This window comes from Hemiscyllium ocellatum, chromosome 24, assembly GCF_020745735.1.
Source record: "Hemiscyllium ocellatum isolate sHemOce1 chromosome 24, sHemOce1.pat.X.cur, whole genome shotgun sequence".
NCBI classification, from domain to species: Eukaryota; Metazoa; Chordata; class Chondrichthyes; order Orectolobiformes; family Hemiscylliidae; genus Hemiscyllium; species Hemiscyllium ocellatum.
The window spans coordinates 54,441,614-54,464,100 of NC_083424.1; the positions used below are offsets into that span (position 1 = coordinate 54,441,614).

At 42.8% G+C, this 22,487-nt stretch overlaps 1 protein-coding gene across 1 annotated transcript; it reads left to right on the forward strand.

The window, feature by feature from the left end:
- The first annotated feature begins 871 nt into the window (after positions 1-871).
- On the forward strand, positions 872-21,284 carry slc2a11l (solute carrier family 2 member 11, like). Its single transcript, XM_060843880.1, has 12 exons — positions 872-1,024; positions 4,028-4,126; positions 6,528-6,688; positions 6,932-7,056; positions 8,440-8,569; positions 10,498-10,646; positions 11,511-11,698; positions 13,011-13,121; positions 13,223-13,324; positions 14,521-14,596; positions 15,120-15,247; positions 21,060-21,284. The coding sequence occupies exons 1-12, from the start codon at positions 872-874 to the stop codon at positions 21,282-21,284; spliced, it is 1,647 nt and encodes a 548-aa protein (XP_060699863.1).
- Positions 21,285-22,487: the final 1,203 nt, after the last annotated feature.

Sequence of the window (22,487 nt, forward strand, 5' to 3'; positions counted from 1 at the left end):
ACAGGTTGTTCTGCTATGATGCGCGTTTTGTTAATGCAAATTCGCTATAACACGATTGACGAATTGGGTACTGTTTCTAAAGTGTGAACTTTTAAAGCATTTATTGGTTATAAAGCAATTCCCGCTCTGTTAGTTTAAATGGTGCTGCTATTATGTGGTATTAATGATATTCATCCCATCACACACACCAGGACAGCTACAGCATTGTTCAGATATGATGTAAAATATTCCAAACTCTCACATCAAACCTCTCACATGCACAGTATGGGATTGATACAGTGTAAAGCTCCCTATACTCACGTTTTAGGAGAACTGACTGTAATACTATATCAGTTTATATCAGAATGTTTGTCATTATTCTGTTCTTGTTTCTTGGATCTTGCTATGTCTGCAGGGATTATTGATTTAACAAAGGTGACCACCCATTGAAAAGTAACTCATTGGATTTGTGCAGCACTTTGGGATTCTCAAGGAAATGCTATACATGCTGTACCTGTGTACTTGAGCGAACTACACAAACTGGCAGGGACCTTTTGGAATAAATGGCTGAGAATAAATGCAAGCTCACCAATTAGATTTACAGTCTTTTTAATGTGAAACTAAAGAGACAACAGGTGACAAAAAAATCTGGCATTGCCACTGTATTCAGACATACAGAGGGCTGAAAGAATGTTAATTTTTGAGTGGCATTGGTGCAGTGAATTATTCCTGACTGCAAAACCTTATTACATTTAAAGTTTAATTTTACCCTTATTTCATGACGCAGATGTTCTGATGGAAACGTAATCCCAGTTGAGAGAATTAATGGTGTGTGAAAATACAAGTTCTGGACATTTCACTGTTGTCAAAAGTTAGTTAATAAATTAGGATCATGTTAAAAAGCAACAATGGACACGTGAAGTCGACGGCTTTAAACCCTGACAGACCTTTAAATAGCTCACCTCAATCCAGAAACAACCACACAGCTCAGGAATTACCAAGCACAGGGAGCTCCTTTTGGACACAGACCATGCTGAAGAAACTGGTATGTTCTATACACAGAGTCCTCCTGCTTTTCACTTTAACTGTGTATTCTCTTCTGCCTGTCAGCTACGCTGACACAGATCTGTGTGGTTGGTATGAAAAGTTAAAATAAGTTTTTACGAAGGTTTGTCACTCCAGACAAACTCTAGGATGGCTGCTTGTGTGAAGTGGAGATGTCGTACTGGTACAGTAAGGTTCCAATCTGGCAATACAATCCAATAAGGCACACATTTGGCACTACTTATGGAGCTTTACTCTGTATCTAGCCCTGTGCTGTCCCTGGCCTGGAAGTGTTTGATGGGGACAGAGTGGAGGGAACTTTACTCTGTATCTAACACATGCTATACATGTCCTGGGAAGGTTTGGTGGGACAGTGTAGAGGAAACTTTGCTTTGTACCTAATCCTGTGCTGTACTGTCCTGGGAGTTTTTGATGGGACAGTATACAGGTAGCTTTACTCTGTATCTAATCCCATGCCGTACTTGTTTTGATGGTCCTTTGGAGAGTGTGGAGAGAGATTTACTCTCCATTGAATCCATGTTGGACTGTTGTTGGATGTTTGCCAGGGCTGTGCAGTGGGACCTTTCTTCTATATGTAAAAAGCATCATCAGCATGGGAGTGAGTATAGGGAGCTTTACACTGTATCAATCCCATACTGTGCATGTGAGAGGTTTGATGTGAGAGTTTGGAATATTTTACATCATATCTGAACAATGCTCTAGTTGTCCTGGTGTGTGTGATGGGATGAATATCATTATGTCTACATTTCATGAAAACACTTACAAGTGGCAGAGGGCACTTGTATTCCAGAGACGTGGGCTGAATTCAAAATTTAATTGCTGTCTCCTTCTAAAGGATTCCAGAGATTGAGAACAGCAGTGAAACAATTGTACCAATCACTGCCTCTCACTATATTATTTCCTTGATTTGATAACAGCTGGTGACTGCAATCTGTCCAACTCCCAGGTACAGGAATGGTGCACAGTCAAACACTATCCCCACTGTACTCACTTCCATGGACACAGTGCAGAGTTTACAATCAGATTGTCAGTGCTTCCTCTCAAAGCCAGTTGCCTCTGGGTGGCAATGAGGCCCATGCAGAATAACTTGTTTATGTTTGAAGGGAGATGGGCTAGGAACAGGCAGGTGGGACTAGTTTAGTTTGGATTATGGTTGCCAGTTGGACCAAAGGGTCTGTTTAGTGTCACTTTACCTCCAAAGGAATTCAGGCAAAGTGTTTTGAGCTATTTCAATGCCAAACTGCAATGCTATGTAAATGTGATTATTCTGGAAGTGAGGATGTAATACAGTAAAGGCTATCTCCCAGGACCATCATCTGTAACTGGAATCAGTTATAGAATCCCTATAGTGTGGAAGTGGGCCCTTTGACCCAACAAATCCACACCGGCCCTCAGAAGACCATCCAGAACCATTCCCCTACCCTATTATTCTATGTTTACACTCGAACAATGCACCTAAACCTACACATCCCTGAACACAATGGGGCAATTTAACATGGCCAATTCATCTATTCTGCACATCTTTGGGAAGAATCCAGAGCACTCTTAGAAAATCCACGCAGACACTGAGAGAATTTGCAAACTCCACACAGACAGTTGGCGAGGCTGGAATCGTACCCAGGTCCCTGATGATGTGAGGCAGCAGTACTAACCACTGAGCTATCTTAGATTGTAAATCCCATTTTACAACCTTTGTGGCCTTTGTTGTTGGGAATGGAGAAATAGGAGGAGGCAATTCTTTAAACCTCTTTAATCCTTTTACCAAATAAACCATGGTCAATCTCAGCTCTGAAATGTTAAATTGTCATAGTCAGCATGGATAAGTTTCTATGACCTCCCACCTCTAGCCTCAACAGCTTTTTTGGGGGAAGAGTTTTACACCTCTGAACAGCCTAGCTCAATTTGTTTTAAAGTTATGATGACTGGTTCTGACACTCCAAACCAGAGGACTGATACCTACTTCAGCAATTGTTTTTAACTGCAAAAATATATTTTACCATAAAAGATCTTTATGTATATTCACAGGTACTAAAGCAGATCTATATAGTCTTTGTGTACCAAGAAAAACAAACATTAGAATTTGACAGTCCCTGAAATGGCCAAAAACAGAGATGTTTCTCACTCGTGCAGGACACTATTTACACACGTTGAGGCAATGAGAGGGTCTGATACATGAACAGACCTTCATGTACCTTCATCAGGAAGTCCTTAGACAGTGGTCTTTCCCTTGTGCCTTGGCGGCAGCTGCCCCAACCTTTCGGGCATCCCCCAGCACATAGTCTCGGACATTGGAATGTGCCAGTCTGCAACACTCGGTCAAGGTCAACTGCTTGCTGGAGGACCAACAGATTTTGGGGAGACCAAAGAGCATCTTTCACTGTGTTGATGGTCCTCCTGGTGCAGTCGATGTTTGTCCTGGTATGTGACCCATGTAACAGACCATAACGCACTGAGACCTGCATCATCAAATTCTTAAAGTTAGATTAGCTCCTAACCTTCTGCAGTCAAGGGAATACAAGCCTAATCTCGACACTGTGGTTTCATAACTTAAGCATTTTAGTCCAAGTAATACAGTATTCTGGTCAATTTGCAGTACACTCATTCTAAGTTCTTCTTAAGGTGCAGTACTCAGAATTGGACACTGTACCTAACCAGATTTCTGAATATAGTATCTGTTACATATCTTATATTCATTTCTACACCAGCCCACTTAGGTAAAGGCTAATGTTCCATTAGCCTTTCAAATTATTCTTGTCCATGTCCACTAGTGTTATGGGATTTCCATATCTGGACCCCTAAAGCTCTCTGCTTTTCCACCGACAGTAGCTTCTCAGTATTTAGAAAATATTTGGATCCATCTTTCTTGGTCTAAATTAAGTAACTTCTCCACATTGAACTGTATCTGCCACACTTTTTCCCATTGTGATACCTTTAAGTGATTTTTCAATCTGTGATTCATTTATCTCCCTTTATTCTCATGTAGCTTCAAGGACGCATGCTCCTCCCATTGATTCTTGTGACTGGGATTGGAGGTGGCTTCCAATATGGATTCAACATGTCTTCAATCAATGCACCTTCAATGGTAAGCAACTCCCATTGATATTGAAAGAAGTGAATTCTCTCAAGTGGGCAGAGGCAGCATCTACTTTGATAGAGTTTGGGATCTGTGTGTTGCAGTGGATGAGAACTGACTAGGATTCTTTTTCATTTATGGGCTTTGGGCATCACTAAAAGAAACATCATTTATTGTCTATCCCTAGTTGCCCAGTTAACAGCCAACCACATTGCCATGGGTCTCGAGTCACATAAAGGCCAGACCAGGTAAGGAGCCTGAGGGAGAGGTTGAATAGATTGGGGCTATTTTTCCCTAGAGTGTTTGAGGCTGAGGGGTGACCTTATAGAGATTTATAAAATCATGAGAGGCATGGATAGGGTAAATAGACAAGGTCTTTTCCCTAAGGTAGGGTGGGTCCAAAACTAGGAGGCAGAGGTTTAAGATGAGAGGAGAAAAATTTTAAAAGGGCAACATTTTCATGCAGAAGGTGGTGTGTGTGTGGAATAAGCTGCCAGAGGAAGTGGTTGAGGCTGGTACAAATACAACATTTAAAAGGCATCTGGATGGGTGCGTGATTAGGAAGGGTTTCAAGGGATATGGACCAAATGCTGGTAAATGGGACTAGATAAGTTTAGGATATCTGGTCTGCATAGACAAGTTGAACCAAAGGTTCTGTTTCCAAGCTATATGACTCTATGACTGCAGTTTTCCTTCCCTAGATGACATTAGTGAACCAAGTGTGTTTTTTGAACAATTGGCAATGGTTTCATGGTCATTGTTAAATACTTGATTCCAGATTTTTATTGAATCTAAATTCCACCATCAGCTGTGGCACGATTTAAACTTGGCTCCTCAGAACATTACGTGGGTCTCTGGATAAATAGTCTAATAGAATCAATAACACTGCTAGGCCATCACCTCTCCAAAGAGAACAAACCCACCCAGATTGACGAGGGATTAAAATCCCCTCCCTGAAACATTAAACATGGAATCAGACAGTGAAGGAAGAGGCCACTCATATCATGCAAGTGCTAGCTTCTTGAAGCAGCCATCCACTCATTATCCTTCCGCACACACTTTCCCCAGATCCTCCACTTTTCAAGGCTGTTTATCAAAGTAACTTTCAAAAGACGAATTGGATAAGTGTTTCCAGTATCCTTTCAAGAAGTGTATTTCAAATTTCGTTTAAAAATTCTCTTTGTTTTCCATCTGACCATTTTTGTCAATTGCTCCAACATGTGTCCTCCAGCTGCTGGCAGTGAGAGCTGCTCCACAGACAATCTGACCCCAATGGGTTTACATTGCCCTGCCAATAACTGTTGAATTACTCGGAGCGATGAACACCTCTCACAAGTTGGGAAGGAGAGGCAGGGTGTTCCAATGTGACAAATATGATTTCACAAGGAGCTAAAATAGAAGTGCCCACACTGGGATAGAAGGGGGTTTTAAAAAAAAATCAGAATGCAAGCAGCAGAAAACATTTTGAACTGTTAATATTTTTTAATGCCCTGTTCAACATTTTGTGGTTAATGTTTTTGTGGGGCTGGAGCTGGGAAGAAGGGCTCATGCCCGAAATGTCGACTCTACTGCTCCTTGGATGCTGCCTGACCTGCTGCGCTTTTCCAGCAACACATTTTCAGCGCTGTTCAACACTTCGGTTGGGTATATGATTTGTGATGCTGAATGAACTAACTGACTTACCAAAGAGGAGACGGTCAGCATTAGAATGAGGTTAACCACACGCAAAAGAGATTTATAAAGTACCTTTCACAAATTTAAGATACTCCAAAGTATTATACAACCAATGGCATACCTCTGCCAGTAACAATGATTGTTGTAATAAAGAATACACAAGAGACAGTCAGTGCAGAGCAGGATCTCTCACACAGCAATGTGATCACAATCAATCTACTCCCAGCAACGTTGTGTCAGTGATTAATACCTGCTCTACCTTAATCAGTGCCATTGGTTTCCCTTACATTCACCTGGCAGGGGATACACAGGATTTCCCATTTTTCCAAAATGTGTGATAAGGTACTTTCTCTCGTCCATTTACTGGCCTTGAGGAATTCCACTTTTTGTACATGAACTTAATTTCCTATAAAACATGCCATTTGGCGTTTAGTAAGCATGTGGAAAATTTGGCAAAATTCAAGGCTGTGCCCTTGCGTGTTCCTCTTGTAGACATTCACAGTGACAATGTTTCAAAAAGTACTTAATCACATGTGAAATAACCTGGGGTTATGAAAAGTTATATGTAAATGTTTATCTTCCTTTCTATTCCAACAGTCATATTCAACTCAAAACATTAGCTCTGTTTTTCCATAAATGCTGTCAGACCTGCTGAGTTTCTCCAACACTTGAAAAAAGAATTCTTCCTTTCTATTATTCTGCACAAAGAATTTCAGAGCTTGTTTTATTATTACAGTTTATTAAGGAATTCATTGCTGAGACATGGGTCACCCGCTTTGGCACGACATTGGATGAAACAGCCATCACACTTCTCTGGTGTGTCATTGTCTCTATCTATCCAATTGGAGGACTTATTGGCGCTCTGAATGCTGGACATCTCTCCATAAAGTATGGGAGGTAGGAATTGACACAAACCTGTTCAGTGCAAAATAATGCACCAAGGCATAAATGTTGCATTCCTGGGGCTATATGACAGTTTGCTCTATACATAGTTATCAACCTTCAGCCAACCCTCAAATAGCTACACGGTGACTTGCTCAATCCTACAGGTGGCTAATCTGGTGAACTCTCTTGGTTTGACTTGAACTCAAACTTCACTGAACATCTCCTGCTGATTAAACCATTCGATTTGTGTTCCAGGAAGAATGCTCTGCTTTTCAACAACATTGTGGCCATCATAGCTGCAATCATAATGATGCTCAGTAAAAAGGGAAAGTCCTTTGAGATGATCATGGTGGGGAGGTTCCTCTATGGCATTAATGCAGGTACCCGCAACACTGTTTCTTCCTCTTATGTTTGTTTTCTAAGGTATTTCTGTTATTTCTGATAACTGGTTCAGATAACAATGTGGTTGTTTTGTCTGATTTGATAACTGTGTGGTTGGGTATGTGAAAGGGGGTAGGATCAAGGTAGACAAGCCAACAGAATACTTTCAATTAGAGTCAAGTGTTTGGAGGGGGGAATGATATTCATCCCACCAGGGTTGTGGTGACATTCGAACAGAGAATTTCCTAAGTTTTTTTTTCCTATATTCAGAAAGCCTTGTTTTAGCTAAGCGATTGAATGAGTTTGACAAAGCACTGAATGATTGATTGAGCTATTTATTTACCAAATTGCTTCAATTAAATGTTTGGCTGAACATCTACTGTCCAAGGTGCTGAACATCACTATCAATTACTTCCAGGCAAATTTTTCTCTCATTGTATTTTTGGATCTACTATTGATGATTGTCCTGTTGGTGGTGTTATTTCTGGTTGTACTACTGAATGTGTTGTTGATGCTGGAAGAGTTGAGTGTGTCTTTAATGGTGATGTTGTGCTGTATAATATTGATGATTAGTAGGTGTATCATTGATGGTGATATTGGTGACTATGCTTTCAGGAGTATTGTTGATGACTGTTTTGTTGAGCGTGTTATTGGCAGTTGTATTTTGAGTGTGTTTGCAGATGGCTGTGTTTTGTGTGTGGTATTGACGACTGTAATGTTAGGTGTTTTCTTCCTGACTGTATTTTGAGAGTGTTATTGATTACTCTTGAATGTCTAACTGATGACTGCTTGACTGAATACGTTTTTGGTGGGGTGTAGGACCATTCAGCGCAGCATTCGGCATGGCCTGTTTGGCGCGAACCGTTTCAGCGCGAGCGATTCGGTGCAACTCTTATTTATTCCTTTTCAGGCTTACTTACAAGCATTAATGAAAGCAATAAAAAGAAAAATAATGTTTATCCTCTTCAGTAAAAATGTTAAAAATGAAAATAAAAATGAAAGAAATAGGCAAATACAAAATTGTTGATGGCATTTTAACGGGTTTTATTTTATTTTAATAATTTGCATATTCATATGTTCTATTTTAATATATTTTAATAGTTTTAATAACCGTAGTTTAATAACTACTACTGAATAACTACAAAACAGTTCTGCACCAAACTGGCCACGCCGAATGGTCCCACTCCATTTTTGGTGACGAGCTATGTGCCTATTGTAACCTGTGAACTGATTTAGAAAAAGTGGGGTTTCAGACCAACAAGAGACGATGCAAATGAGGCAAACATATCTGAGGTGTGGATGTAATTCATAAACGTGAGCCCATGAAGTGAAGGAGCTTTCCTTTTATCAGCTCTTTGTTTGTTTCATTCTGTTATTTGAAGGTATTGGCCTCAATGTTCACAGTATGTATCTTGGCGAGAGTGCACCGAAGGAATTGCGAGGCCTTGTATCTCTGACCCGGGCGATGTTTGTTGCCTTTGGCAAGTTCATTGGACAAGTGGTTGGACTCAGGTAAGCTTTCAATTTTTGCAAATACAACTCTCACCCAGTACCCTGCTCAGTTCGCTTGCTAACTTTCCCTGGTTCAACTTAAATTAATTTTTAAAAATATGTATGTATTCTTAGGAGGTGGATGATACTTTCATCACAGCCCTGATGGAATTAACCATGTAATGTAAGATTGGTGCCATATTGTACCTTCTGCCTCTTTGTGCCATTTCCCATCTCACTCCATCTTCTCTGTTTCCAAGTGCCCCACAGTACTCTCACAATCAGTTATTACACCTAATTATAACAAATTACAACAATCTACACTTATATATCGCTTTTATCATTGTTTACAGTGCCTTACAGTACCATAATCGGAGGGAAAAAAAACATTCAATCAAGGAAGCAGACATTAAAACGGGTGACTAAAAGCTTGGTCAGAAAGGTAGAGTGTAAGGAGCTTTTTGAAAGTGGGGCAGCAGCTCAGGGAACTTTAGAGTTTGAGGCCTCACAGCTGAAGGCACAGCCTTCAATAGCAGGTCAAAGGAGGTGAGTAATAGACAACTCATGGGTACCCCTCCCTTCCCTGCGCTGATAAATTACTTCCTCTATCTCTGATATTGAGAGGCTTCTTCAGTATCTCAAATTAGTCCTAACCTGCAGATGGCTAATTTGGGAACCTAGATTTGCAGGGAATTACTGGTCTGAAGATAAAAATATCGATAATCCACAATAGGTATATAATCCAAATGCTGTCCTCAGACAGAACATGCAAATAGGTCTAACACCTTCTGTACATTTAGTTTTGAACTGAAAAATGTGTTGCTGGAAAAGCGCAGCAGGTCAGGCAGCATCCAAGGAGCCGGAGAATCGACATTTCGGGCATAATCCCTTCTTCAGGAGTGAGGAGGGTGTGCCAAGCGGGCTAAGATAAAAGGTAGGGAGGAGGGACTTGGGGGAGGGGCGTTGGGAATGCTATAGGTGGAAGAAGGTTAAGGTGAGGGTGATAGGCCAGAGAGGGGGTGGGGGCGGAGAGGTCGGGAAGAAGTTTGCAGGTCAAGAAGGCGGTGCTGAGTCCGAGGGTTGGGATTGAAATAAGGTGGGGGGAGGGGAAATGAGGAAACTGGAGATGAATGCAGATTTCTCCAGCATTCTCATTTCCTCTCCCCCCACCTTGTCTCAGTCCCAACCCTCGGACTTAGCACCGCCTTCTTGACCTGCAAACTTCTTCCCGACCTCTCCGCCCCCACCCCCTCTCTGGCCTATCACCCTCACCTTAACCTCCTTCCAGCTATTGCATTTCCAATGCCCCTCCCCCAAGTCCCTCCTCCCTACCTTTTATCTCAGCCCGCTTGGCACACCCTCCTCATTCCTGAAGAAGGGATTATGCCTGAAACGTCGATTCTCCTGCTCCATTGATGCTGCCTGACCTGCTGCGCTTTTCCAGTAACACATTTTTCAGCTCTGATCTCCAGCATCTGCAGTCCTCACTTTCTCCCTGTACATTTAGTTTGTAAAGTAGTAACTGAAGATCAAAGTGCTAATGTTTTCCTTCCTTAGTTACCAATCACTCACTAAATATTGAAGTGTTTGAATCTGCATGTTTAGTGTAACTACCTGTATTTGTGCATAATTTGTGCTACTCATGTGGCTAAACAGCAACACAGTCAGTTGTCAGTGTCCCTTTCTGCTGACAACATGAGGACACTAGGAGAAAGTGAGGACTGCAGATGCTGGAGATCAGAGTCGAAAAGTGTGGTGCTGGAAAAGCACAGCTTATTCCTGATGAACAGCTTATGCCGGAAACGTCGATTTTCCTGCTCCTCAGATGCTGCCTGACCCTCTGTGCTTTTCCAGCACCACAATTTTTGATTCTATATTGAGGACACTGTACTCGGCCTGGTGGCCAGTGTCTGCTGTTTTCTGACCCCATTCTCTTTGTCTTTCCTCAGAGAGATTTTGGGAACTGAGGCAGCCTGGCCTTTGCTGCTGGCGTTCAGCGGCCTGCCTGCCCTCATTCAGCTGGTGCTGCTGCCCTGGTTCCCAGAGAGTCCCAGATACCTTTTGATTGATAAGGGCAACAAGGTCCTCTGTGTGGATGGTGAGTGCGAGAGGGTTAGGGTTTGGGCATTGGGGCATGTGTACTGGAAGCTGCTTTACATGGGTTGGATTTATGATAAAAAAGTTTAGCCAAATAGTCAGTTATCCCAATAGCAGGCTAGATCTTAATTACCACAATTTAACAATTGAACATGTTCAGTAACCCTGAAAGTGCCAAACTGTGAAACATTTCCTCTCTTTTTTAAATGATTAAAACTACAAATTGTGGTGTGGCCCTGCATATTTTGTGTCCCCTTCCCTTTCTGTGAGATTTTCCAGCCATTTTGAGGAGCTGAAGATCCTAATCAGTTAAGTATCGATATTGAGACACAAAAGGAGATTATTTAGGCAACTGGACAGCAGCCAATCCAAAGACAGACTTTGAAGAGCATCCTAAATGAAGGGGGGAGATAGAGAAATGGAAAATGAGTGACTTCTCAAGTGTAGGGCATCAAAGCTGAGGGCATGACTCCCAATGGTGCAGTGTTGAGGTGCACAACCTGGCCAGATTCAGAGGATGCAGATGTCTCAGAGAGATATTAGGGTTGAAAAAGTTTACAGATTCAGAGGCAAGAAGCAGTAACGGTGACACTTGGAAATGAACCTCCTTTGTTAAGACAAGTCGGATCAGTATTTGCAGACTTTTTCTGGATTTCTTTCTGCGGAGTTAGGGAGGGGTTGAGGTCATGGCGAGATTTGACAAGGATGGGAATTTTAAAATCTAGAACAGATTAACTGAAATCAGATAGAGAGTACAGGCCAGCACCTCACTCTGTTCCTGGTTGATTTATAACTAAGGCTCTGTTGGATTTTGGTAAAATTACCCCTGAAATAATTGCCTAAGTTTTTGGTTATTTCCACACAGCTCTGCGGAGACTCTGGGGTCAGGGAGACTTCTTTGAGGAGGTCCAAGATATGGAGGCTGAGCAGGCTGCTGCAAAGGGAGAACGAGCAAAGACTGCCAGGGAACTGTTCCAAGATCGCTCAGTACGATGGCAGCTCATCACCAACATCATGCTGACCGTTGCTATGCAGCTTTGTGGCATCAATGCAGTGAGTAGACATGGCATTGAATCAGCAACTGACATTGTAGTGCAGGAGACAGAATAAGAGACAAAGATTAACACACATTAGAAACAGATCAACAGCAAGACAGTGTAAAATGAAAGATGAATAAGAGATGTAAAAGAGACACAAGGAGATAGAATCTGAGAGAAAAAGGAGGCTCTTACAAATACACACGCTGACACACTGATACACCTGTCGACACACATAGACGGATATACACACGGTCAAAAAGTGTAGTGCTGGAAAAGCACAGCGGTCAGGCAAGATCCAAGGTGCAGGAGAATCAACGTTTCGGCCATAAGTCCTTCATCAGGAATGCGCTAGTTTTCCTGCCCCGTGGATGCTGCCTGACGTGCTGTACTTTCCAGTGCCACACTCCCGACTCTGATCTCCAGCAGCTGCTGTCCTCTTTATCTCCTAGCTGCAAATACGCACAGACATATACTCTGACTGAAACTGACACACACAAAAATAGATACACACATCAATTGACGCCAGTACACACACACACACACACACATATTGGCTGTGGGGTCAGGGAGTATTTGGCTGTTTTGGCTCTAAACTGTTTTGCAGCTTATTACTTTGGCGCTGAACTGTTTTGGCGCCAATTCAGAATAAAAAAATTCATTTTTATTGCATTGTAAGAAATAAATCTAATTTTTTTTATTCATTATTTTTAACCTATTCATTATAAAAACGAATTTCTACATTTATCAAACACATATAGATAACCATCGTGTGAAAACTTTGGTTTGTCTCTCTTGCTTAGAATGTTTTCAGCCATTTCTGGTATGGGCTGTACAAGAAAATCATATGACAGCTTTCTAATGTGAAGACAGAAGGGCTTAAGTATCATCAAAGTGGTAGATGAGCATTAACAATTGTTAAATGAGAAAATGATTACAAAACGAGATTTGAATCTACAGCAGGTCATTACAGCTTTGACTATCAACTCGTTAGTCATCCTCTCTTCTTTAACCAAACAAGACTTTTTTTATTCTGAATTGGCGCCTAAACAGCTCAGTGCCAAAGTAATGAGCGCCAAAACAGTTTAGAGCCAATATGGCGGGGCCAAATGATCGGCACCAAAACGTACCCGACACCCACCCCCCCCCCCCCCCCACACACACACACACGCAACAGCCATGACAGTGACAGGAGACCTAACCTCAAGGGAAAGATGCAGACAGAGAATGAGTGTTAAGACAGATGATTAAGGCACACTTACTTTTGTGGACTTTCATAATGAAAGAAAGATATTAGATCTAAGATTTACTCGGTTTTGCATTCCCAGATTTACTTCTACTCTTCTGAAGTGTTCCAGGAAGCTGGAATTCCTGACTGGACGATACCATATGTGGTACTGGGGGCAGGTGCAACACTTCTGATGACCTCCATGGTTTCTGTAAGTGATAACAAATTGGAAATGACAGAGAGGCTGTGCATTTTGTTTGAGTATCTTGTCTCACTAATGTTGATGAAATTCTTTTGTTTGTTTATGGACAGGGTTTTTTTATTGAGCGAGATGGGAGAAAGGCCTTACTGTGGAAAGGATACAGCCTCATGACCCTGTGGGCAGCACTCCTGTGTGTAACTCTGCCTCTGCAGGTGAGGATTTGTGACTGGACCCTATAATCAGTAAGCTCAGTGGTTTATAGATAGAAACAATAACAGTACTAAGGAGGAAGGATTAGGCTGGAATCCTATCAAAGGGTTTGGCAGAATTTATATACACAATATAGACAACAAAACTTAAGCAAGTTTAGCTTACCACCATGACCTCAAAGGGTAATGAGGGTGGGGCAATAAATGTTTGCCCAGTCAATGGTGTCCACATCACAAAAAAAAATTTAAGAAATCAAATACTCAAATGAATGAGTACATTTGATGGAGTTGATTAGGTTGTATCATTTGGGGAGTGTGCCCTATTGGAATAATTTGTTTGTTCAATGTTGAGACTTATGGTGCTGTGATTTCACAAAGGGCCATATCAGAGTCCTCTAACTTTCTTTTGGAATTCAGCCTTCTGGTAAGATCATTGATTTTACCCCAGGGTGTCTGGATACTGGTGGGGTGACACCATGAATGCTGATCCATTGTCCCCTCCACTCAACCATCCCTTCTCTTGTCTTCATGTCCTCACAAACATTACTCCCCCACCCACCCACATTTCCATTCATGGAAACTTACAAGTAAGTTGAAACCATCTGCACTGCATATCTTTCACCACCCTCTGGTGTTCAGTTCATTCTGCCTACTTTCAATATCACCATCCCATATGGGGAAACATTCCTGAGCAGGATTCCCAGCAAATATCCTCTGGAGCCAGGAATAGGGCATGCAGGAAGTCATGAACAAACTCAGTGGCAAACTCTATTTGTCGAATGGCTTTGAACTACCTCAGAGAGTGGTGCTTGCTTAAAGAGGTTTTAGGAAATGCAAGGATATCCAAGCTGCCAATGTCTAGCCTAAGTGCAAATCTCTTATGCACTTGAGGAGAGACACAACCAATTACCACTGAGGAGTGACCCCATACAGACCACATGTGTCATCATCTGTAACTCAGCAAATAAGGAGACAACCACTTGACTTCAGGGACTTGGATTCACTGAATTAGCTTGGGGTTGTTCGTCTGCCTCTTGTTGCTTTCATTCTGACTGTGCCCTCAACATGTGACACAATGATGGGTGTCATGAATACTTTTGACATTGTTACCGAGGGATTATCAAAAATCTCTTTGCAGTGGGATTACTGGATCCTTTTGGGTACAATATTCAATTCTCCATCAATGTCTTGTTTTCCAGCATCAGTTCACCTGGATGCCTTACTGCAGCATATTCCTCATCTTTGCGTATATCTTCAGCTACGGGATTGGTCCTGGTGAGTTCAGATGCTTTCACTGGCCAACTGGAGCAGCAATGAAGGGCAGGGAGCCTGTCCTACCAGTCACCCATCAGAGTGAGGGGGAACCTCACTGGAGGGAAGGGGAGAGGGTACCCCATCAGAATGAGAGGGAGGGGAGTTTCTCACCAGAGCAAGTGGGTGTCCCACAGAGAGAGGGGAGGGTCAGTGAGTTGGGGGAGGATGGATCTCCCAGAATGAGATGGGAGGTGGAGGAGAGGGGTGTGTGAATCAGACGAAGGACAGCACTGCTTTATTAGAGTCTATCACCCTCATAGAGTGGTAACGGCACTGAAAGAGGTCATTTGGTGGGGGAATGGACAATGTTCCATTATAGTGGAAGAGGGGGAGGGCATGGAGAGGTGCATTGCCAGAGCGTGGTGGAACAGGGCAGGGCTGAGGGGTACAGGGGCCCAGCACTGGTGTTATTTGGTTCGATGAATGATTTGTGAAGTGAAACAGGCTGATATCAGGAGCTGAAATGATATTTTCTTTTTTACAGCGGGAGTGACTGCGATCATCCCCTTCGAAATCTTCACTCAGTCTTACCGACCTGTTGCCTTTGTGATAAACGGCTCCTTCCAGTGGCTAGGCCTCGTCCTTCTGGGAATGATCTTCCCGTTTATTGTGGTGAGTGAGGGCAAACGTAATCCTGAATTAGGAACCTCCTCAATATAACATTCACTAGCAAAACCATCTCAGTGTTTTAGGAACATGCAGAGAGATGTTCAGGCTTTTGATTCTGTTCTTTCATTACAAATTATCTACATCTTAAGTCCTTCGACAAGATTTGGTTTATAATGCATTAGACCCAGCCCCATCTTCAATTACATTGTATTTACAGTACAGAAACAGCCCATTTCAGTGATCAAAGCTGGCTTCATCCTCTAACCCTGCTTTATCTCATCTGATCAGCTGACCTTTCTATCTCATTGATTTCCCTGAACTCCCCTCTTCTATTTGCCCCAACTCCTCCTTCAATCAACTTACTGGGCAGTCATCTCTTTTCCACAGCCCCAGCCTGGGGTGCAAGCTCTTGGTTCTGGTAATACTTGAGTAAATCATTTTTTGCACCTTATCTGGTGCCTCTGTAACTGTTTTATAATAGGGAGGCCCAAACAGTTCACAGTACACAGTCTAGATTAGATAGATTACTTACAGTGTGGAAACAGGCCCTTCGGCCCAACAAGTCCACACCGACCCACCGAAGCGCAACCCACCCATACCCTTACATTTACCCCTTACCTAACACTACCACACATCTTTGGACTGTGGGAGGAAACCGGAGCATCCGGAGGAAACCCACGCAGACACGGGGAGAACGTGCAAACACCACACAGTCAGTCGCCTGAGTCGGGAATTGAACCTGGGTCTCAGGCGCTGTGAGGCAGCAGTGCTAACCACTGTGCCACCGTGCCGCCCACAAAGCTTCTATACAACTTTAATACAATCTCCGTTTTTCAATGCTATTCCTCTAAACATTAACCCCATTACTTGACTAACGACTGTATTTTTGTTGACCAACATATTGATACCCTATATCCTCTCTTCATTTGAACATTTATTTTCCTAGGAGTATGTGGGCTCCATATTCTTCCTGTAAAAATGTGTAACCTCAGTTATGTATATTGAAATTCACTTGTCAATTACATGCTCATTCTACAAGTCTATTAATGTCTTCCTGTACTATGTCACATTTCTCCTCTGTGTTAACTATACCCACAATTTGGTACACTTGCAAATTTTGAAATTGTATTTCTGATTCTTAACAGTAGGTCACTTGTGTAAATGGTGAATAATGATGGTTCCAGGATGAATCCATCTAAAACCACCTTTTGTCAATCTTTGTAACTAGCCTTAACTCTGACTCTCTGTTTTCCATTTTATAGCCATGCTCGCTATCTGTTCAACTGTTTGTTCTCTGACGCTACAAGCTCTGCCTTTAATCAAGAGACTTTTTAATGTGTTACTTTACGGTCTTTTGAAAACTCAAGCACATTGTGTCTACTGTATTTTTCTTATCTGTCCCCTCTGTTACTTCTTTAAAGAACTCAATAAGGTTGATCAAAGATGTCCTTGCCTTTTAAAATCTATGCTGGCTATTTATAGTATTATTGCTAGATATTTTCCATTCAATTCTTATCCTTATCTCTCCAACTACCAATTTTAAACTAATTAGTCTGTGGTTTGTTTTACCTCCCTTTCTAGATTTTTGGGATCACATTAGTTGTCCTGCAGTTCTCCAGCATTATTCCTTTTCCTAATTAAATCTTACATGTATGCAATGATGATTCTGCAGTCCCTTTAATTTGTCTTTTAATTTGTGTGGACATAACCCATTGTAATTGGGATTTTATCCTCTCTGGGTATGATCAGTTTATCAATTGCTGGATAAAAGCTGGATTTATGAGACCAAACCTTGAGTAAAATGTAGTGGGACAACGCCTATGACTAGTGCATGAAAGGGTTTGGAATCCAGATCACTGAACCACGTGTAATAACAATGACACTGGTTGCTAGCCTTGGTCCTGAATTCAGCAGGGCGCTGCTATCTCAGGCTATCTACCAGTACTTCTGGTGTTTAGATGAAATCATAGATTCCCTACAGTACAGAAAGAGGCCATTCAGCCCAGCAAGTCTGCACTGACCCTCCAAAAAGCATCCTACGCAGACCACACACCACTACCCTATCCCTGTAACCCTGGCTAATCCACCTAGCTTGCACATCCCTGACCCTACAGGACAATTTAGCCAATCTACCGAACCTGCACATCTTTTTGACTGTGGGAGGAAACCAGAGCACACCCACGCAGACACGGGAAGAATGTGCAAACTCCACGCAGCCAGTCACCCAAGGCTGTAATTGAAACCAGGGTCCCTGGTGCTGCCACCCCCAAATAACAGAAATTAAGGAAAATACTCACACCAGGGCTTTGCAAAGTGAATGTTAAGGTCCCAAGTGAGGTTGACAGCTGAGATTTTGTTCAAAGGCAGCGTTGGCCACCATAGAGTTCTGACTACTTTATAACAGCTATTATCCTACTCCATCAGGTCCCTGATCTCACAATCCCCTTACCTTCCACTGGCAGGCCTCTCTGAGGGAGGTCATGACCATTTTCACAAGGAGGTTGAACAGTTCATCCACTTTACTAACACCTTCCACCCTGACCTCAAATTTACCTGAACCGTCTTAGACTTCTCCCTCTCCTTCCTATACCTCTCCATTTCTATCTCAGGCGACCGACTCAACACAGACATTTACTACAAACCGACCGACTCCCACAGCTACCTAGATTACATCTCCTCCCACCCCTCTAAAAACGCCATCCTATATTGCCAATTCCTTTGCCTCCGCCGCATCTGCTTCCAGGAGGACCAATTCCACTACTGAACTACCCAAATGGCCTCCTTCTTCAAAGACCGCAATTTCCCCTCCGACGTGATCGACAATGCCCTCCACCGCATCTCCTCTACTTCGCACTCCTCCGCCCTTGAACCCCGCCCCTCCAATCGCCACCAGGACAGAACCCCACTGGTCCTCACCTACCACCCCAGCAACCTCCGGACACATCGTATCATCCTCCGTCATTTCTGCCACCTCCAAACAGACCCCTCCACCAGGGAAATATTTCTCTCCCCTCTCCTGTCAGCGTTCCGAAAAGACCACTCCCTCCGCGACTCCCTCGTCAGGTCCACACCCCCCACCAACCCAACCTCCACTCCCGGCACCTTCCTCTGCAACCGCAAGAAATGCAAAACTTGCGCCCACATCTCTCCCCTTACTTCCCTCCAAGACCCCAAGGGATCCTTCCATATCCGCCACAAATTCACCTGCACCTCCACACACATCATATACTGCATCCGCTGCACCCGATGTGGCCTCCTCTATATTGGGGAGACATACCGCCTACTTGCGGAACGTTTCAGGGAACACCTCTGGGACACCCGGACCAACCAACCGAACCGTCCTGTGGCTCAACACTTCAACTCCCCCTCCCACTCCACCAAGGACATGCCTCCATCGCCAGACCCTGGCCTACTTGCGGAATGTTTCATGGAACACCACTGGGACACCCGGACCAACCAACCGAACCGTCCCGTGGCTCAACACTTCAACTCCCCCTCCCACTCCACCAAGGACATGACTCCATCGCCAGACCCTGGCCACACGATGCTTGTAGGAAGAGCGCCTCATCTTCCACCTAGGAACCCTCCAACCACATGGGATGAATGTAGATTTCTCCAGCTTCCTCATTTCTCCTCCCCAACCTTATCTCAGTTCCAACCCCCGGATTCAGCACCGCCCTCTTGACCTGCAATCATCTTCCCGACCTCTCTGCCCACACCCCCTCTCCGGCCTATCACCCTCACCCTCACCTCCTTCCACCTATCGTATTCCCAGCGCCCCTCCCCCAAATTCCCTCCCCCCTACCTTTTATCTCAGCCCGTTTGGCACACCAGCCTCATTCCTGAAGAACGGCTTCTGCCCGAAACGTCGATTCTCCCGCTCATGGGATGCTGCCTGGCCTGCTGTGTTTTTCCAGCAACACATTTTTCAACCATGACCATTTTCAAGCCTTGATATCAGTTGGAAAATGTTTGGGCAGCACTACACCAGGCAGTTCCCAATGATCTTGCTCCCAAAATTAACACATGTTATTCAAACAAATTAAAGATTTTGGAGCCAAAGACTGGGGGTTGACTCTTACATAGAAATAATACAAATCTGCATACATAGAGTATCTGTCCCTTTCTATCTTTAAATATCCTTGTGATTTTTAAAAAATTATCATATTCTAATGACATGTCCATTTAACCCATCCATCTGGAGCTTAAATTTTCTACTGTCCCAGTAGCTTTTTGGGGGAGTACGCTTCAGATTTCAATATCTTTCTGTGAGGAAGGGGTGACATCACTCCTGGACAATTTACATCTTGTATTAAAGTTCTATCATTCATCTGGAGCTCCATCGTCAATGAACTATCACTATCTATTTTTAAAACCATTTAACCACTGTAAACACACTTTAATCTTCAGCACTCAAAGGTAATACAGACCTTGTCAATGCAACAGTTCCTTATAAGGTAACCCTTTTTTAGTCCTGGGACCTTGAGAGAATTTATATGACTGATTAAAAGAAGAATTCATGGTTAAGAGTTTGGAAGACATTAAAAATAAACTGAAAAACAGCTCCAAAAATATCCAAAAGGATAAGCTTTTTTTAAAGTCCTCTCCGTTTTTTTGACCCGAGAGTATCTCATTTACTCCTGCATCAGAACAGTCAGCTTTCTGGTTCCACTCTATTATTTTTCATTCTTTTATGGGATCTAGGCATCACTGTCTGTATTTGTCGACCATCCACAATTTCCCATGATGAATTGAGAGACTTGCTTAGCCATTTCAGAAGGCAGTTAAGAGGCTACCGCTGGGTAAGGATGGCAGACTTCCTTCCTGAAATGATGTCAGTGAACCAGACATTTTAAAAAAATCAATGGTAGTTGCATTGACTTGGAACCTAGGCTCATGTTCCCTTTGCAGTACTGAGGGAGTGCTGCATTGTTAGAGTCAGAAAGAGCCCCTACCTGCCTTCTCAGGTCAACATAAAAGACAATGCAAAGATCCAGGAGATTTCCTGGCAACATTTTTCTTTTAAGCTGCACAAAGAACAGATTCACTGTTTAATCATTGTTCTTATTGTTGCTCTGTGTAAAATGGTTGTCATCAACAACTGTATTTCAAAGTTCATTTACATCTGAAGTCCTTTGAGGTATTGCTGGGAGATCTGATATACTGTTGTTTGGATGTTTTTTTGTTTAAATCTCAATGAGTGGAGTAACTCTGATAAGCAAAGATGGGGGCAAGTGGTTTCATTTGTTTTTTTACTGAGCCAGCCTCTTGCTGATCTGCCTTTGTGGATTAGGCTGCCACAGGGCTTTGGCTCCAGACCTGAATACTGAGAGACCGTAGCCTTCGACTATACCGTCTCTACTCTTAGTGTCCTGCATCTCAGTCTCTGCTTTACCTCATGTTTGACTCTCAGGAGTTCCAATAATTTGGTTTATTTATACACAGGTTCTCTGTAATATAAAAACTGTGGATGCTATAAATCAGAAACAAAACCAGAAATGGCTGGAAAAGCTCAACAGGTCTGGCAGCATCTGTGGAGAGAAATCAGATTGGTGTTTCAGGTTTGAGGAATGGCCACTCAACCCAAAACATTAACTCTGATTTCTCTCCACAGATGCTGCCAGACTTGCTGAGTTTTTCCAGCAATTTCTGTTTTTGTTCTCAGCAGTATAGTTTTCGAGTACAAATTATTGACTACAGATCTGTTAGCTCATCTTATCTATCACCATGTCATATAACTGACCTGTTCTCATTAAACTGCAAGGGTTTGTTCACTTTACCCAGCCTGACCCTGTTCTCTTTCTGCTTCTTTCAGGAGGGACTGGGACCATTCTGCTTCCTGATTTTCCTGGGCGACTGCCTGATCATCGCTGTGTTCATCTTCATCATTCTCCCGGAAACAAAAGGAAAAACTATCCTGGAAATCAATGAGGAGTTTCGGAAAATCAACCGGAAGAGAATGGGAGGAAGCTCGGTGGCGGTTCGCAGGAAAGCCCCACAGCCCGATCCAGAGATCTTTGTGATCGCTACCAGACTGTAAAGGGGCTACAGAGATAGAGATGGTCATCAAGGAGGAGATAAAGCATTACTGCCTTCTGCACTCAGACCTCAGCACCTTTTACAGACTGCTTTTCCCAACAGTGAAAGGATCTCAGCGTGGGGTACAGTGGCTCTATGCAATGGATGTTATATATTTGAAGATTTAACCCAAAATGACCAATGACTTTAAGTGGTTTTACTGACCATTGCTGGACAATGTCTGTATGCTTGTTTCTCTCTCTAATTATTCTCAATGGTGTGTCTCACTAACCTGAAACTGAAGGATTCTACTGTTGAAGTATTTCACAATCTCGGCACACCTCGAAGTGACAAAGGTGGTTTAAATTGAGTGTATATCATGTAACTAATAAGGTTGGTGAGTCACAGACACAAATTGCCACATAGGATTATGTGGTGTGGCTGCATTTCATCAAGGTTCAAACAAGGCAGAAGGAATATGTGGCAGTCACGATTAAAGAGGCTGTTACAGCTCTTGAGAAAAAGGCCAGTATGTGACTCCAGTGCCACAACATTGTTGACTCTTAGCTGGCCCACTGTAACAAACCCATGAGATTTGCTTTTCCATGCTGTTCATACTGAGTACTGACTGGGAATAAGGGAGTTGGATTTTCCCTGGTCAGTGGATCTCCCATTATATCTGCTTCATACACATCTTCAGACCTAGACTTTGTACCATCGTATAAGATGTGTGATAGCATTTCAGAAGCTCCTTGAACATCCCATTTTTTTTTATTTCCATGGAATTCATGGCACAAAGACAAAATCTACTCCCAAGGAATGAAAATTCAGGGAACAAAAAAATTATATGTCTATCTCAGGAAAGAGTCTACAGAATCCAAACCAGGATTCATTGATTTCTGGTTTACTTTTTTTTTAATAGCTATATTAATCAGGTGCTCTTTCACTGAGACTGAAGTGTTCATTTAGGTTCCATGGGACTTCCCCTCCACCACTTATTTCAGAGCTGTTTCTGAAGGGCAGGGAGTAAGGTAGGAGAACATTGCATGAATTATGTCTAGCAATTTTTTTTGCTGCTTGGGTAAAAAGAGTGCATTTGGGCAAAAAAGTCACCTTGAACTTGAATCTTAAATGAACATAGAGATATGAGAAGTAGGCCCATTCAGCCCATCTAGCCTGGCTAATCAGATTGTGGCCTCAAATCGATATTCCTGCCTCCCCTATA

Excerpts from the sequence above, each read along its gene's own strand:
- slc2a11l (XM_060843880.1), top strand. The coding sequence starts at position 872 with ATGTTAAAAAGCAACAATGGACACGTGAAGTCGACGGCTTTAAACCCT. Across the intron at positions 10,647-11,510 it reads CAAGGTCCTCTGTGTGGATG|CTCTGCGGAGACTCTGGGGT; the intron begins GTGAGTGCGAGA and ends ATTTCCACACAG. Across the intron at positions 13,122-13,222 it reads TGATGACCTCCATGGTTTCT|GGTTTTTTTATTGAGCGAGA; the intron begins GTAAGTGATAAC and ends GTTTATGGACAG.